The 16,785-nt window shown below is 59.1% G+C and overlaps 1 protein-coding gene across 13 annotated transcripts in view; it reads right to left on the bottom strand.

The window, feature by feature from the left end:
- Positions 1–1,156: 1,156 nt before the first annotated feature.
- The window catches only part of ABLIM3 (actin binding LIM protein family member 3), a 56,031-nt gene continuing 40,402 nt past the window's right edge, over positions 1,157–16,785 (bottom strand). For 2 of the 13 annotated variants that reach the window (XM_037398396.1, XM_037398397.1), the window contains exons 7-23: positions 14,164–14,251; positions 12,317–12,375; positions 11,689–11,760; positions 11,177–11,332; positions 10,011–10,040; positions 9,303–9,432; positions 8,321–8,419; positions 6,847–6,897; positions 5,305–5,439; positions 4,987–5,051; positions 4,476–4,623; positions 3,741–3,770; positions 3,234–3,292; positions 2,654–2,714; positions 2,420–2,427; positions 1,778–1,858; positions 1,157–1,327 (exon numbers count right to left, since the gene is read on the bottom strand). In XM_037398396.1, coding sequence (XP_037254293.1) covers positions 1,214–1,327; positions 1,778–1,858; positions 2,420–2,427; positions 2,654–2,714; positions 3,234–3,292; positions 3,741–3,770; positions 4,476–4,623; positions 4,987–5,051; positions 5,305–5,439; positions 6,847–6,897; positions 8,321–8,419; positions 9,303–9,432; positions 10,011–10,040; positions 11,177–11,332; positions 11,689–11,760; positions 12,317–12,375; positions 14,164–14,251 — 1,386 coding nt within the window. In that variant the 3' untranslated portion in view covers positions 1,157–1,213. Of the gene's footprint in view, positions 1,328–1,777; positions 1,859–2,419; positions 2,428–2,653; positions 2,715–3,233; positions 3,293–3,740; positions 3,771–4,475; positions 4,624–4,986; positions 5,052–5,304; positions 5,440–6,846; positions 6,898–7,823; positions 7,907–8,320; positions 8,420–9,302; positions 9,433–10,010; positions 10,041–11,176; positions 11,333–11,688; positions 11,761–12,316; positions 12,376–14,163; positions 14,252–16,785 lie in introns of all 13 variants that reach the window. The other 11 variants (XR_005105875.1, XR_005105876.1, XM_037398398.1 and 8 more) reach the window with 11 other exon arrangements.

Raw genomic sequence — 16,785 nt, 5'->3', positions numbered from 1 at the left:
CTTATAGCCACAAATGGTTGAGCTTGATTTAGGGAGACATAGTTTATATGAGTAAAATCATTGTAAATAAAATTGGTTCATTTACTCCTGCACTAAAGCAGGCAGAAGCAATTACCAGTGCAATATTGCCAGCTCCACCTCCGTCCCCAGCCCCTTTCCACAGCAGCACAAAGCTCCCAGAGCCGGGGCTGCTGCTGCTGGGAGGTCTCCCCAAGCCCCTGGCAAGCCCTCACAAGGGGCCCTGCACGCCCCTGCTGCCTCACCCAGGAGCCCGGGGACGGCTTTTTGGGCAAAAAGCTGGGCAGCCTCAGCACACAATGGTGGTGGTGCTGATGGCAGGGAGGGCATTTGGTCCACCTGATAGGAGACACCAGGACAGGAAGGTTTTGAAGACGACCAGAACAGGCAGACCCAGAGCTGGCCCGTGGCACAGTGAAGGTGAGACCCTTGCTGTCCCCTTGGAGAAACCCTGCTGACTCAGCTCTTGCAGAGGTGTCCCATGCCTTGCCGGCCTCTTTGGGACTGCTCAGTCCTGCTACATGCCTGAAAATTGTGCCAGACAGGCAAATAGGAAATCAGAGCACCACAGACACCAGGAAAGGTGTTTGCACCTTGACCCACGGGGGTATACCCTGCTCCCCGTAGGGTCCCCACCACTTCTCCTTGTTCCCTGCCCAAATCTCTGTATTTGTGATGCTGAAGGTGAGGCTGAAGGTGCCCCCTTTGCATGGCCATGTTAAAGGCAGGGAAGGCATTAAGGAGCCCAGGGTGAGATCCCGCTTTCTTGCAGTTGTACCCAGGGTGTTTTCCAACCCAGAAGTAAATACACAGACCACCTGAGCAGAGGGGGACGGGACACCCTCATCCCACCCACCCCACCACAAAGCCCTAGCCTCCCCCAGCACTGGGTGCTGTGGCTGCAGCAGGAAAGTCCTCCCCCCTGTGCCCCCATGGGGCAGCAGTGACAGATGCCACCTGCTTCAGGTCCCACGTGGCTTTAGCTCCTGGGAGAACCCAAGGGTTGGTACTGAAACAGGGCTGGAAAAGAAAAGGAAACAAAGAGCATAAAATGATCTGCTAGACTCCAATTCACTCTCAGGGGTGCAGAGGGCGCCTCTGCCACATACAGCACCAAGAATCATACAGAGCTGCAGTATAGAGATCTTTCTATGTATATATTTATAGGTATGTATATATTTATAGTGCACTGCATTTAAAACAGCCGGGCCTGCTTCTTCAGCTCATTCCTCTTCCACAGGGCCAGGCGGTCGAACTCGGCGATGGTCATGCCAAAGATCTGGTAGAACTCCTCCTGGGAGAGGTGCCGCTGGGGAGAGACAGGATGCTGAGCCAGGGCTGGGGACTGCGGCCACCACCCGGGGCCAACAGTCACCACACAGGCTGTGTGGCTGCAGTGGGGTGGGAGGGCACATGAGAGGGTCTGATGGCACCCGCTGTCTGGCTGGGTGCAATGGGGTGCTACAACCCCCAGCAGTGCACACTTGGGAGGGGGGGAGCACCTGGCTCCCTCCTGCTCCTGCCCAACACACTCATGCTGATGGCACAGGAACAGCTCTGCCCGACCAGCAGAGCAGCAGGACCACCGTGACAGTGTGCTGGCCCATGAGTACCCCTGGGGAGCTATGGGGATGCTCCTCACACATCCACAAGCCCCTTGCAGCCCCATGCTGCCTGCCAGGGCTAAGGGGACACCTTGTGGGATTGGGTCCCTCTGAGCCCCGAGGAGATTGTCCCTGGTGGAAAAGGCTCTCCTCACCTCTAACCGAGTCCTGTCCACATCTTTGGGCAGCTGGTTCCTCCCCCTCGTCTTCACCAGAAGCAGCTCATAGGGGTATATCTGCACAGGGACAGGAAGACCACGAGGTAGCTCTGGAGCCAGAAGAGGACAGCTGGGGCACACCTGGGCACAAGGTCATAGGGGCCACCAGGGTAAAGCCTCCTCCTGCCATGTTTAGCAGGGTCTGGGTGGCACAACTGCCTCCAGGGCTTGGACGGGACAAGGCAGAGCAGGGACTTGCTCTCAGGGTGACCCTAATCCACCTTGAATCACCTTGGTGGCTCTGGAATAACCTGCTCACTCTGAGAAACCAGGAGTGACCCAGGGGCAAGTGTGAGTAGGGAACCACCAGCACAACCACCCTTCTCTGTTCCTCAGCCAGGAGACATTTCTGCTTGGCCAGGTGCTTGGGACCCCTGCAGCAGGGGAAAGACTCTGGTCCAAGCCCCACAGTCCTGGGACAGGGCTGTCAGGAGTGGGGTGGAGGTAAGGGCATTGCAGGCACAGGGCAAAGCTTCCTCCTGAAGGGCCTGGGGACACCCGGACATGTCCGCGGGACTCCCTCTGGGTGGTACTTGCACCTCCAGCTGGCAGCTGCTTCTTGGAGCAGAAGCATCTTACCTTGTACTCTGTGGGGAGAGAAAAAGACAAGGGAGACATGAGCCACACTGACCCCTCCACTGCCAGGATCTTCCCCCTGGGGCTGTGGGGACCCCTACTTCTCTCCCCACTTGTCCCCCCAGCCTGGAACTCATTTTCCAGAGCTGCCTACTCCAGTAGGCAGCCCCATGGTGTCTGGCTCTGTGCCTACAGGGTCCCCTGCCCACACTGCTCCCCAGCCCTGCCGCACCTTACCTCGCATCCCCCAGTTGACGGCGTTCGTGCTGTCATAGTGGAAAAGCTCGGCACTGGGAGGCTGCAGGAGGGACACAGGGAGGGAGGAGTAAGAGGGGGTTCCCTCCAGACACTCAGCATGGCATCTCCCATGTCCCTGGCATGGGGAAGGCACCCCCCCTCCCAATGCAGAACCCACTCCCCACACCTGGCAGCAGGGAAACTGAGGCATGAGGCAGTGAAGTGATGAGCCCAGGTCACATGGAGGCAGGACCAGGGCTGCTGACCCCCAGCAATCGCTGCCCCAGGGTATAAAGCTCTTGTGCTGGGAAGCAACACCAGCATCCCTCTGAAACGTGCTCTGCAGGATGTTCAGGGCAGGCACCCCTGTCCTGCAGTGCCTGGACAGGGCACTTTGGTCCCCAGTAAGGGTCATTTTGGATTGGCACAGAGCAGCAGTGACAGCTGGGGTGCAGAGAAGGGGGAAGCAGGACACCCTAGTCATGAAAGGGGAGCACTGGGGGCTTTGAGGAGCCTGGGGAGAATAAGGAAGGGTGCCGAGATGCCTGGCAGCAGCAGAATGCAGGCAGAAGACACTTACCCTGTGCAGCCCGTTCCTCCTGTAGGCAGGGAGGGAGGCTGACTTAGAAATAAGGGGATCTGCAAAAAAGCCACCAAAGTGCATAAGGGAAAATGCAGGGGTGAGCCCCACACCCTGGAAGAGCACCCACTGGGTCACCCTACCCCTGTGCTCCCACATCGCTACCCAGCTCCACATTCACCCAGCTCTGTCTCCTTCCAGCTCCAACTCATTTCCAGCCTGGCTTCCTCCCATGCTCATATTCCTCTTCCCAAAATCCCTTTCCCATGGCAGCCATCCCACCTCACCCTTCAGTGCAACAGTCTCCTCTTTCAGTTTCTCCGTCTTGCCCTTTCCTGGCACTGCCACCAGCTCTGCCCTGGTTCAGCTCTACCCTGTCCCATCCTTTCAGCTCCTTTTTCTCTCCCTTTTTTCCCTTCCTGGTCCCAGCATCTCCTCCAGCTCAGGTTCTTGGACCCCACAGCCACAGGAGACCAGCCGTGGAGGGCTGCAGGCTCACACACTCACCGCTGTCAGCCAGGTAGTGCGTCCGAGGAGCTGCAAGGAGAGCAGAGCTGGGTGTCAGGGAGGACCAAGTGCCCCGTGCCATGCAGAGCTGCCTGGCTGCCAGTCCATGGGTCCTCCTGGGAGCCCAAAGGGGCTGAGGGGCCCCCTGAGCATCTCCAAACAGCCTCAGCAGTTCCACGAGGGCAGATGTGCCATGAGGAAGGAGAGCATGGAGCGGGCAGAGGCATCTGTTCTGCCAGATTCCCCAGTATGCCCAGCCCACCCTGCAGCCCTGAGGGAGAGGGGCTGGGTGCCCTGGGTGCTGTGCAGCAAGAGCAGCTCAAGCAAGGAAGGCAACCCTGGGGCCAGTCAGCAGGTCTGGGGGGCCAGGAGGTCCCAGATGTGCCATTAATGAGGAGGTACACATGCATGAGCCCAAGAAAGGTCAGAGCAAACCTAGTGTGGCTGTGCTGTGAGATTCCCAAGGGACCCTTCAACCTCGCCTTGAGGTGCTTCACCAGGCTGCCCGGACAGGCTGCAAACACCCGCCGGGCGATGCCCAAACCTAACCAGGGCACAGAGGATGGATGGAGCCCTCCAGAGAGGAAAAGAGCCTCTGAGGTCCAACTCTGGTGCCCAGCACTTCTCCCACACCCCTTCCCAGTGCCCTGTTCTTCCTTCTCCACCCCAGCAAACTTCCTGCAGGGGCTAGAGCCATGCCGGCTAGGACAGACAGACGGACAGGGTCATCCTTACAGCCGTTGAGGGAGCCCTCATAGCCAGCCGTGTGCAGGGCTTCTCTGCTGCTGGCTGAGCTGCGAGGGGGTGTCCAGGGGTCTGCGTAGGAGCTGGACCGAGCCTTCATCTCCTCCCTCAGGATCAGCCTGCCGATGCCACTCTGGATCTGGGCAGGGGGAAAAAGCTGCGTCGCACCCCTCCTTCCCCTGTCTGGCCCTCCATGACAGCTGGCACATGGTAGCAGGGCATGGCACCTCCCAGCATGGGCTCAGCATCTCCCATTTGCTCCCCCATCCCTGGGGACAAGCTGCTGGGGTGGGGTGACTCGGCAAGGGGGTGCACTCCCCCTCCTTCAGACCTCACGTTGGGGGTGGCCAAGGGGGAAGAGATGACAGAGGGCAGCAGGGATGGTGGTGGCCCCTTCTTGGGTGCCAGAGCTGGCTGGGTCTCCTCCCCAAAGCCAACCGCCGGCAGGGGCAGCTTGCTGCTGGCTCTCCCACGTAAGGCTGCGGGCAGGGAGATCACTCACCTTGTGCATGCTCCGGTCATACCCATCCTCCTCGCCTCCTGATGAGAACCTCCGGGCGCGGGGGGCTGCAAGGAGACATGTGGGGGGTCAGATGGGGACAAAGGTGGAGGCAGGTGGGGAGGAGACAGTCCCCAGCTGCATGGGGACAGCCGAGTCCCAAGGGCTGCTAGGATTTTGGTGTCACTTTGGCAGGTATCTTGGCCCAACTCCACCTTCAGGTGCAGACCCAACTCAGGGCATGGTTCCCTCCCAGGGAACGACTGGGTTTGGGGGCAGGAATGGGTTTCCCTTTCCCCCAGCCCTATGGGGGGCTGTTACCTTTGGGGGAGCCTTGGAAGGACCAGTACTCTGACTCGGAGTGGTAGTACAAGTCTGGGGAATAGGCAGGGCTGTACTTGGATGACTGTGCGATGTCTTCGCTGGTTTTGCTTTTCGTGGCTGCAGGGGGGTTGTCTGCAAAAGGAGCAGGCAGAGCTGTTACAACAACCCTGAGTCCTGTCAGCAGGACTTGCAAAGATCCAGCCCAGGATGAAGGCAAAACCTCTTCCCTCCTCTCTCCCCAGTGGCCTCCAGCAGTTTACGTTCGGGACAGCATGGAGCAGAGCTGGGAATAATCCCTTTTCAAAATGCTGACACCTCCTGGAGACAAGTGTGCAGAGGCAGACAGTAGGGATGGTGACAAGCAGAGGGGCTGTCACTGATGTGGCTGTGAAAGGACCTGAACAACTCGGCACCACCGCAAGCTCTGGCTCCTGCACAGTGCTCACCCCAATACCACCAATGCCACTAACCTCACCATGCCCCTGTGCCCCAGGCTGTCCCATCTCCCAGAGGGCTATAACTGCACAGGCAGGAGGGGACGGAGGCTCAGTCCCAGCAGGGAAAGGGCTCTTGGTGGGTCAGTGCCAGGGGAAGGCGGCAGTGGGCTGTGCAGCCGTGGGGAGCAGAGGGGTGACCCCAGCAGCTCCAGCTCTGGCTGGGGCTCAGTCCCCATGGCAGGGCCACACAGAGCTCTGCTCAGAGTGGGGACTGAGCCTTGGTGGCACGTGTAAGAAATGCGAGTGAGCTCTGCTCCTTTCTCCCAGATGCCAGAAGATTTGCAGGGGAAAGAACACTCAGGACAGGCTGTGTGGCAGAGCCATCCCACCACCTCAAGCGGGCACAGGGGACCCTGCACATGGCAGGTACTTACAGCAGCGGGTGCAGCCAGCAGCAGGGCAGTAGGAGTCAGGCAGGTGGGAAGGAAGAGCCCAGGGAGAGAGAGGAGACACAGTTACTGCTTGAGGGGAGCTGCTATCCCTCTACGCACAGAAGCAAGCAGGGATAGTGCAAGCCAGCCCCGCTGAGAGATACCAACTGCCCTCCCCTTTTGCCCATCCCTCAAGACCCCCAGGCCTGTTTCACCCCAGAGCATCCATCCGAGATGGGTTGTGATTCTTCTCCAAGGCTCCACATGAAACTGCAAATGACCACCTTCATCCCTTTCTCGAGGCTGCTCTGGCTCCTGGCATCAGCAAGCAACAGCCACCCTTGTCTCCTCTGGCATCCCTCCATGGCCTCGCTCCCCCTCCCACAGCTGTCCCTGGTGCCAGCACCACTGACAGCCTTTGCCTCCATCCCTTGCAACACAGGTGTGGTCCAAAGCTTCCTTTTTCTTGCACTGAACCCTGCACTCCGCTGCCTGGAAGGGAAGCAGGAGCATCAGCCCAGCAAAGCCCAGCACCCCAACACCTTGCCTTGATGCTGGCTCCCATCTCCCACCCTGCCCCTAAACACCATTCAGCCAGAGCAAGCCCCACGCTGGTACCCCGCCCCACCTCCCCCACGGGGCAGAGCCCCACTGCAGCCAGCACATCATACCGTGTCGCTTATAGATGGGGGGTTTCCGGTAGATGTTACTCTCGCCAGCAGCTGGTGGAAGAAGAAAGAAATAAAGGGAGGAAAGAAGGAAAGAAGGGAGGAAGGGGAGGCCAGCGTGGGCATGCTGAGTGGACAGGACGGAGGTCCTGCAGGAGACACTACCCCCTTGCCATGTTTCCATCACACAACCGCCTCTGGGTCCACGCGTTCCACGGGAGCGCAGCACCGGGCCAGGGCCAGGCAGGCTCCCGGAGGGCAGCAGGATCACGGTCCCAGGGCTGCCCTGGGGCAGGGGTGCACACAGAGAACATGCAGTGAGAGCCCCAGCTCAGCATGCACCGTGGGGCGGTGGGTGCTGCCAGCCCCGGGAGGGACCGGCACAGCCAGGGACCACCGGCCACCCCTGCCAGCCAGCAGCAATGCACCCACGGCTCATGCTGGCACGGTTTCTCAGGGTTGCCAGCGCCTGGAAGAACCACCTGTGAGCTACCTGGGGCGAAACAACATCAGCCAAAGCCTCTTTCTGCAGCAGAGAGAGAAAAGAGCAAGCTGGGAGGGGAAGCGAACTGGAGCCTGGTGCCGAGAGCTACAGCCCCTGTGCGGGGGCCAGGCAGCAGAGCTGGCGGAGCAGGGAGGGGGCCATCCATAAACCACCGACCGTCAGCGGGAGGGCAGGGCAGGGCAGGCAGCAGGGCCGAACCCTGGCTAGGATGGGGTGGGAGCAGGGGACCATGGTGGAGAGCCTCTGGGTGTCCTCACGGTGCTGTCCCAGGGCATCAGCTATACACTGTGGAGGAGGACAAGGGCAGTGGGAGATGCCTACAGCTGAGCACGGCGGTCCGGGGCTCTGGCCCCCCTGTGCGTACTGAAGGATGGATGGGCAGCTCTGCCTGCTTCCCTCCCCACTCTCCCTTTCTGCCCACTCCGTCCCCGTCCCCGTGGGCTCTGTGTGGCCGGGAGCGGGTGGTGGCCCTTACCTGGTGGCCCCCTGCAATCCCTGCAGAAGGGGAGCAGGCATCTGGCAAGCCCAGAAGACTCTGGGGGGAGGGAGCAGCGGGCCCTAGGGGGAGTATAAAATAGTCATCTGTAGTGGATGGGTGTGCAGAAAGGCCTCCAGCAGACACGCTTTGGCTCATGATCTTGGGGAGGAGGCAGGGGAGAGGGGTCAGGCTCTCCGCAGGGGATTCATCTTTGTGTGAGGGTGGAGGAAGGTCAGGGAAGAGGAGGGACAAGAGGGACGTTGCAAGGATCAAGCAGACTCTGGGCAGCTCTGGGACGTCTGGGTGGTGATGGGGAGGGAGGAGGGTTCAAGCTGCAGGTCCTGTTTATGGATGGCCTCTACCAGGGGTAGATCCTGCTGCCAGCTGGCTCTAGGCAGGCGGTGGAGCTACGCATGCGACACAGCGGGGACGGCACATGCGGGCATGCCACAGACACGGCGCTTCCCCAGGGACCGGTGTGCTCCAGAGCCTACCTGGGATGTGGAAATGCTTGGGTGCTTGGTATGAGGTTGGAGTGGAGGACCTCACATCTAACTGGCTATAGTACGGGGAGCTGCGCCCGCTCTCCGTGCCTACGCGGTGCCGAGCAGAAGCAGCATAAGTGACCAAGGGAGAGAACAAGAGGCAGAAGAAAATGGGTGTTAAACGCAGCAGTGTTAGAAGAGCCGGGGGCAACCCATGTGGTGGGGGTGACAAGGATGTGTGCCGGGCCGTGGTCCAGGATGGGGCGTGATGGAGCAGGGTGAGATTTCCCGCATCTCTGGAAGAAGGTGGGATGCAGAGGAAACCCCATGTGCAGGTGCTATTACAGAGCAGCCCGTCGCCCCACTGCTGGCGAGAGGGAAGCCGAGCATGCTGCAGAGGCAAACGGTGATGGGCCCTTGGCGGTGCAGCGTGGGGGTAACTTGGGGAATGCGGGACCTCCGGACTTACTGACCTTGGATTTTCCCAGTTGTTCCTCCCCATCTCCAAAGGACAGGAGATACGGCACAGACACACTCTGCTTCCCCCTGACATGCTCCAGGGTGTGCACGTGTGTGTGTAAGAACCCGCCTTACAGCACTGGCTGGGCACAAGCGCTCTTGTGCATGCCTCTCCCAGAGCCACCAAGCCAGCCGAGGGGTTTTCACTGGACCTGGGGGTCCCCTCCTTCCCCACCCCATCCTCTATGAGCCTCAGCTCAGGTCTGAGCCAGGGCACAGCCCCCTCAGCCTCTCCTTGCTACTTGTAAGATGAAGAGTCAGGGGAACCAGAGGGTGCACACAGCAGGATTGCTCAGTGCCCCACAGCTCCTGTTGCTGTCAGCTCTCCGTGGATGCCTTCAGGCCTCCTGCCTGCTTGCCAGAGGTGGGACCACTGAGGTCCCCTTGGAGAAGCAGGGGACAGTTTGGTGATCCCGGCTCCACTTGGGGGTCTGAGCTTAGCCCAGCCTGGGTTTGCAGCTGACGTCCTCACCTGAGCGGTAGAAATGATGGGGGGACCTCGGGATGGTGGGGGACATGCCCTGGCGGCTGTAGGTGGGGGAGTCGATGTAGCCAGGGCTGGAGGCTCGCCTCTGCCGCATGTCAAAGCTCTCGTAGATGTCCTGGGGACAGGGAAAAGCATGGAGAGAAGTGGGGTTAGAGCTGGCGAGATGAGGGATGAGGCAAGTCAGTGTTTTGGCAGCCCTGAGGGAGGTGTCCCACGGACGGGGGTCCCCATGCTTGTGACAGCTCAGGAGGGTGCATGCTCTGCGGTGTGACATGCTGGGCATCATGTGTGTCCTCCACAGCTGGAGCGCGTCCCCAGGCTGCTCTGCCTCCCTGCTGCCAAAGTGCAGGCAACAAAGCCCAGGGTTTGGGACCAGGTGACAAAGTCCAGCCAGAGGCTTTCAGGCCTTTGCCTGAAGATTGTCCCCTTTCCCTGTGCTTGTTCCCAATTGCTGGTGTCCCCTTCCACAAGGAAAAAGCTGCACCCTGGGTGCTCTCTGCCAGGGAAGGCTTGCATACAGCTCTCCCTGGGGCCCAAAGCACAGGACCCTCCTGGACAGGGTCCCCCTGTCTCCCCACACCTCAGGGCAGCACCTGGGTGGGGGGACATTCAGCAGAGCCCCAGCATCCCTGGGCAGAGGGATGCTGAGCAGCAGCGGGTGACAGACCCCCCAGTGCCTGCCGAGGGCATTACCTGTGAGTACGGGGAGAGGGTCCCCAGGGACTGGAGGCAGCAGGAGGCAAAAGGGGGAGAAAGAGAGACAGTACACAGTTAAGGGGAGCAGTGACAGACTGGTGTCCCTCAGTGGCTCGTTTTCCCCATGTTACAGCCTAATCACAGCTGCCAGGCTGCAAAGGTGGCTGCTGGCACAGCCAGAGCCAAACTGTGGCAGGATGCTGGGCAGGGAGCCCCCGGCCAGGAGGGGAGCTGGCGTGAGGATGGCCTTTCCTCTATCAGTAGCCTGGACCCCTTCTTGGAGACCTTGCTGGAGCAGCTGCAAGCAGGACAAGGTGGCTGCTGGCCCCATAGTACTACACAGCAGGCCATGGCAGTGCCAACTGCACCATCACCGCGTGGGCTGGAGGAAACCAGACTTGGGACAAGCCTTGGGACTGGAGACTTAAGAGATGCTGCTGCTGGCCATTGCAAAGTCCTCTTCCAAGTCTCCCATCTCTGTGTGAGCTGCTCGTTCCTCTTCCATGGAATTAGTGAAATCATTCAGCAGTTCCAGCCTGCCTGGGGGAGCAGGGCAGGGCAGTCCTGCGCCACATGCTGCTTGGGCATCATCTTATCACGTTTGCAAAAATGCACTGACCGAGCCCCCTTCCCCTGGCTGCGGGGACAGCACCCAACAGGGGCAGCCTTGCCATGCTCCAGAGATGCCATGCTGGGGCTGGGTGGCCAGGAGGATTGCCTGCCAGGGGCCAGGCTTTGGGCTGAGCCTGCTGGCTGGCTGTCCCTCCACCCCAGATGGATACATGTGTGTTGAGTGCTCTCCTCGTCTCCTGCTGCATGCCATGATGGGCGAGCTCCCTACCACATCACTCCTGAGGGTGACATCTCCTCCTGCACAGCACTGCCTGTCCCTGCACGTCAGGTCTGCAGCACAGGGCGCTGCCATCAGCTGATAAGGTCACTGGTTTCTTTCTTACTCTCCAGCAGCAGCATCAAGTTTTCCCTTCCAGCCCAGGCCTTCTTCCCAGTGATGGGGAGCCTCCAGGAGAGGTCTTACTCCCACTCCTGCCTCCCTGTAGTATTCCCACTGGAGTGAGCAAACCCACATGCAACTTTCCTCGTTGCCCCAACCCGGGGCTTGGCTCCCTGCGCAGCCCGGCATCGGGCGTATTGAGACTCAGTACCTCCCCATAGCTATATCTCTCCAGTGTCTCATCCGACGTGTATCTGTGATAGGGCTCGTAGGAAATGAGGTCAGGACGCTGCACTTCATAGATGGCTTTAATCTTGGGAAGAGCTGCCAGGTCTTTGTAATTAAGGATCTCATTATCCACTTTAGCCTAGGGAGAGGGAGAGACAGAGACAGAGAGACAGAAAGGAAGAGGAGGAGAAAAGGAAGGGGAGGCTGGAGCGTACAGTGTGGAGTCAGCTCAGAGCAGACAGAGCCCATTGCCACCCCAGCAGCAGGAAGAAGTAAGAGGAGATGCCCAAGAGGCAGCAGTGGGAAGGGGCAGAGGAGCTGGGAGGGTGGGACCGTGCTCCTCCGAGCACTCCTGGGCAAGGCAGCACGGTTTGTCTGTGCTGTCCTCAAATGCTGGGCTTGTCCCTGGGGGACGCTTCACACTGCAGAGCAGCACCAGGAACTGCCACACCTTTCCCTGGGGCCAGAGCATCCATCCTGCAGAGCTGTACTTACGCAGATGACACGGTTTGGGGAGCCGATGCTGGAACCGGGGGGCGAGATGGAGGTTTCTGACGTCCTCCTGTGCTGTGGAGGCAGAAAGGTGGAGGACACGTGAGAGCACGGTGAGGAGGGACCCCTGAGCAGGCACAGTGCTGGGTGCAGCACATTGTTGGTTTTGGGGCTGAATTTCACCCAAGGCCCAGTTTCTCCGCCCTTTCATCCACCTGCTGCCAGTGCCCATGGCTGTTGCAGGCTGTCCTGCCATCCAGCTTTGCGCCCTGGCCTCTCTTGGGGCCAGATCTGGAGTCGGGTGAGTGGCCTGGCCAGACCAGCTGGCAGCTGTCCCCATGGCCAGCCAGGAGCAGAAAGGGAGCGCACAGCTCAAGGGGCGTGGGGGGCTGGTGGGGGGACTGCTGTGCCCCCTCCCTGGCTGTGGCATGGGCTGGCGTCAGCCAGGAGGTAGGTCCCCGCTAACAGCCTTGGCCATGGCCACCCACCAGCCTCCGGGCAGTGGGGACAGAGTTTGTGCCAGCCTCGGGAAGCCACCCTGGGCTTAGACACTGCCACAACAGTTCACTTCCAGCAGGGACTCAGGGGCAACATCACCTGGGACGTGCCACCTCTGAGAGATGCTGCCTACCTTTAGTTTCTTCTCTGCCCTGGCTGCCTGCTTGCAGATGGGGTGCCACACTTCGGAGCCTGCAACGCAGCAAAGGGAAAGTGTTTCAGCTCTGCACGCAGCTCACACCTGCTGCTAGGGACTGTCCAGCTCCACCTGCCATGGGGAGTCCTGTCCCATCCCTGCATCCCTGCTGCCTCCAGCACTGACCTGCAGCCCGCGGTCCCCTGGGGGGGATGCGGCAGCGCTCTGCCCAGCAGCAGCTGCACTGAGCAACCAGTGTTACAGGAGCGCAGTGCCTGTGTGCTGGGGGGGCAGCTCCTGGGGGGCCCTGCAGAGGCAGGAGGTAGGAACTGGGGTCTCTCCAGGAGGAGCAGAGCAGCATGGAGGCGGTGAGCCCCAAGGATGAGGGGCTCACCTGCTGCATCCCACCAGCTTTCCCAGGTGCCTTCTCTGCTATAGCACGGCCACAGGCAGGTAGCCATTGGGAAGGCAGGGCAGCGGGGACTGGGTGTCCGTACTGAGAAATTAAATGGCTCCCAAGCACTCAGATGTAGTGGCCAACACTACTAAACTTTGACAGCAAACCCAGGTGTGTTTTCGGTGCAGCCCAGCCAGTGCTCAGCCAGGCAGCTCCTGCTGGTTAAACTGGGGTAACACCGAGCCCAGGGCATCCACAGCCCTCCACACCCTCCAGGCTGGAACCAGCAAAGCCACCGAGCTTTGCCCAGGTGTGCCCCAGGATGGATGCTGAGCACAGCCATCATCCTGCCCATGACAGGGCCTTGCTGGGACCCCCACTCTCACTCACTCTCAGTGCACAATTCCCCCTTTGCCACCTATGGGATCATTAGTGACTCAGGGTGGCGGGTAAGCACAGGTTACTGACAAAACAAACCCTCCCTCTGTGCTGGAAATAGCCCCTAAGGCAGCTCCAGGCAGGAGGAGCTCCTGCCGAAACCAAACCCAAACTGTCTGGCTGTGCCAAGTGAAAGCCTAACCCCTCTGGTGCTGCTTGCAGTGAGCCCCTGTACACAAAGCCCTGCTCAGGCAGCTGCCCAGTGCAGCACCACGCCAGCACCCACTGCAGCAGGCACCCACCAGCCAGTGCTGTGCACCCACGGCGAGCACACTGAGCTGCATCAATTGGAGGAGACAGCTGTAAACACAGGGAGAAAGATGAAAAATAACTCAGCTAAAGCCCAGCTCCTACACACTTCAGGACAGCGTGCCTGCAGTTCCCACCGCTTATATTTCCAGCTGGCCAGAGACAGCTAACGCAGGGAACATGGGGCCCTGGTGACTGATGTGCTGCCTTCCCAGTCCCCCTCTGAATCTGGATGGGTTTGGTGCTCTTGGATCCTCACAGTACCCCCCCAAAGGCTTGGTGTGCTGATAGTAAGGAAAAAATGGATGCGGGGAGTTGGGGACAGTGGGGAAGAGGTCCCCTGGGGCTGGGGAGCGTGGGGAGCCAGGCACCCTGTTCCCATCCCAGCCTCTATTAGCTAGGCACAGGCCAGGGACACATCCAGGCATGCCCGCCCATGCTCCCTCTCTCCTGCGCAGGGAGACTTGCAGGGAGCAAAAAGCTGCTGACAAGGAACAAAGTTTCCTCCAGCTCAGCGGCAGGGAAGCTTTCATGCAGAGAAATTATCACTGCACAGCCCAGGAAGAGCGCAGGGGCTGGGGAGCAGCAGACAAGGGGGTCTCCTCTGGCACTACTGCACAGAGGGACCCTTTCAGCAACGATCACTGTAAGGAGCCAAACTCCACACGCCTCCGCAGCCAGCACACCTCTGCAAGGCCCCGCTGGTCCGTGCCCTGACGCGGGGCAGGGCAGTCCCTCCTTGCTGCAACGGGATGCCTACCTGTGAGGTACATCTCCTCTCCTTCTGTGAACATCTGGTGGCAGCGGACACATCTGGCACAGGTGGGGTGGTAGTGTTTCCCTCCTGCCTGCAAGGGTGAGCAGAGAAAAGGGGCCCCTGAGCAAGGCAGGACATGGTGACCTGCTCACGTCCCTGAGGACAGGTGGCCCTGGCACCACTTGCTGCTGCAGACAGTGACAAGGTGAATGGGACAAACTGCCCAGGGTGGCCTCGGAGCCCACTGCAATACATGGAAAACACCAGAGACCACTTCATCACTAACACTTCTGACCTGCTGGACTAAGAGTCTGACTGGGAACCTTCTGCTGTCCTTGAACCATCCAACGCGCAGGAAAACAGATCCAGGAGGTACCCCTAAAAACCTCACCCTAATAAATCATCTTTGCACTCTGGAAATAACCGAGACCCTCTGCAGTAACACTCAGCCAAGCAGCCATGCTTTATATTAGCTCCTTCCCTCTACAGCTTTGAAGAGAAAGAGCAAATTTGGCCCAGGATGTCAGCAGGGAAGCGGTAAAGGGAGAAGAAGGGCCCCAAAGATAAATCTCACTAAGCACAGGCTTCCTCTTGCTGTCATATCCTCCCTGGCTACCATTGCCAGCGCCTCTCCCTCAAGAAACTTTTCTCCTTCTGTGAAGCCATGCCCAAACTTCAGCACTAGCGACACGCTGTTCCCCAGCTGAGCAGGAGCTGGGCTGCTCCCTTTGCTCTTTGACAGGGATAATAGCTTTAATTGGTAGCTTGTTTCCACTCAAAGTGTCTGCTAGCATTTCAATTATAGGCTTGTTTTCTGGGCTGGGAGGCAGGAGCTGGCTCAGGGTAGGAGGAATCTGGGCTGCACAGTTAGAGCTCAATCCCAAAGGACATTTCACTCCCATAATAATCCAAGAGAAGAAGGAGGATAATTTAAGGCGGCAGAGGGAAGATGAGGCTCTCGCTGATAAAAGGGGGTTATGATAGAGGGGGCTGGAACTGGTTTGAAACAGGGAGGATCATCAGGAAAATTTGCTGCGAGGATAACTGAGAATCTGCCAGTTGATTGCACACAAAAATCAACCTGGAATTCAGTATCTTTGGGGTGCAGATGGCAGCCAATGGCTTTTCCCCTCCAATTTATGCCAAAACTGAGTGGAAGGTTTTAGGGCAGGCGGGGGAGGTGAGTGGGAGAGTTTGGGCCCCTCTACCTTTCATTGCAGTGCACCCCAATCCAGGGAAGGGACAGCCCTGCACCCTGGCCCAGCTGCAGTGCCCCATGGCAGGAGCTTGCACTAAATGCTTCACCAGCCTGAGCAAACACATCCAGGCTATACAGATTCTAAACCAATTTTACTCCTAAAAACCTCGTCTAGAATCTCCAGTGTTGCTGACATTGTGCCAATGGGCTCATCATGTCTCACGCCCATTGCCCCAGGGAGGTGACCCACCGCCCCACCAAGGCAGAAGCTCCCCAAGGATGTCCAGTTCCTCCTGCTCTGCCTGAGCCCCTGTACACAAAGCCCTGCCTGGGCAGCTGCCCAGTGCAGCACCACGCCAGCACCCACTGCAGCAGGCACCCACCAGCCAGTGCTGTGCACCCACGGCGAGCACACTGAGCTGCATCAACTGGAGGAGACAGCTGTAAACACAGGGAAAAAGATGAAAAATAACTCAGCTAAAGCCCAGCTCCTACACGCTTCAGGACAGCGTGCCTGCAGTTCCCACCGCTTATATTTCCAGCTGGCCAGAGACAGCTAACGCAGGGAACATGGGGCCCTGGTGATTGATGTGCTGCCTTCCCAGTCCCCCTCCGAATCTGGATGGGTTTGGTGCTCTTGGATCCTCACAGTACCCCCCCAAAGGCTTGGTGTGCTGATAGTAAGGAAAAAAAACCCTGTATACATACATATTTTCCTATCTAGACTACATGGGCTGCTGTCACAGGTCAGACTGCCAAAAGGGGATGCTTTTCAGATCTGCGCGTGGATGCAGGGGGAGGCTGGCAGCTCCCCCAGTGGTACCAGCCAGTCCCAACTTTCATTTCAATGCAGATCTCCAAAAGCCACCCAGCATCTCAACACCCTCCACTCCTCCTCGAGGAACAACTCTCCAAACCAGGCACCAACCTTGTTCCTTTTACATTGGTTAATATTACAGCTCATAAAAGGCTGCGAGGGAAGAGACCTGCTCGTTATCACTTGGGGTCCCTTAAAGGCTCATTAATCATCCAAGCCTGGCTGCACAGCTCAGAGCAGCTGGGAAAGCCTGGAGGCTGCCGGGGTAGCATGAGAAGGCTCCTTAAGGCCTAAAATTATTTAAAGGCACCCTCTCCATTTCACGCTTTGCCAGAGAAGACAATTAAAGCCTCTGGTTTTACAGATCTTTCAATACTGCCAGCAGGTGCATAACCGGGGAGGGTGGGGAGCACGGGCTCAGCCCTGGCCGCAGGGAGGGAAAGGGTGCCTGCAGGTTTCATGGTGCCTGCAGGTTTCATGGTGCTTGCCTGCCAGAGCCCTCCAGCACCCAAACCCTATGCTCCTTTCGGCTCTGTGACAGCACTTACAAGGAGGTGGCACCTCGGCTCTGCCCGTGGGGACACCAGTTCCAAGGCATGTGGCTTCCAGC

This window comes from Falco rusticolus, chromosome 8, assembly GCF_015220075.1.
Source record: "Falco rusticolus isolate bFalRus1 chromosome 8, bFalRus1.pri, whole genome shotgun sequence".
Classification (NCBI taxonomy): Eukaryota; Metazoa; Chordata; class Aves; order Falconiformes; family Falconidae; genus Falco; species Falco rusticolus.
The sequence above is the reverse complement of the archived record's forward strand: the minus strand, read 5'-3'. Positions and strand labels throughout refer to the sequence as shown.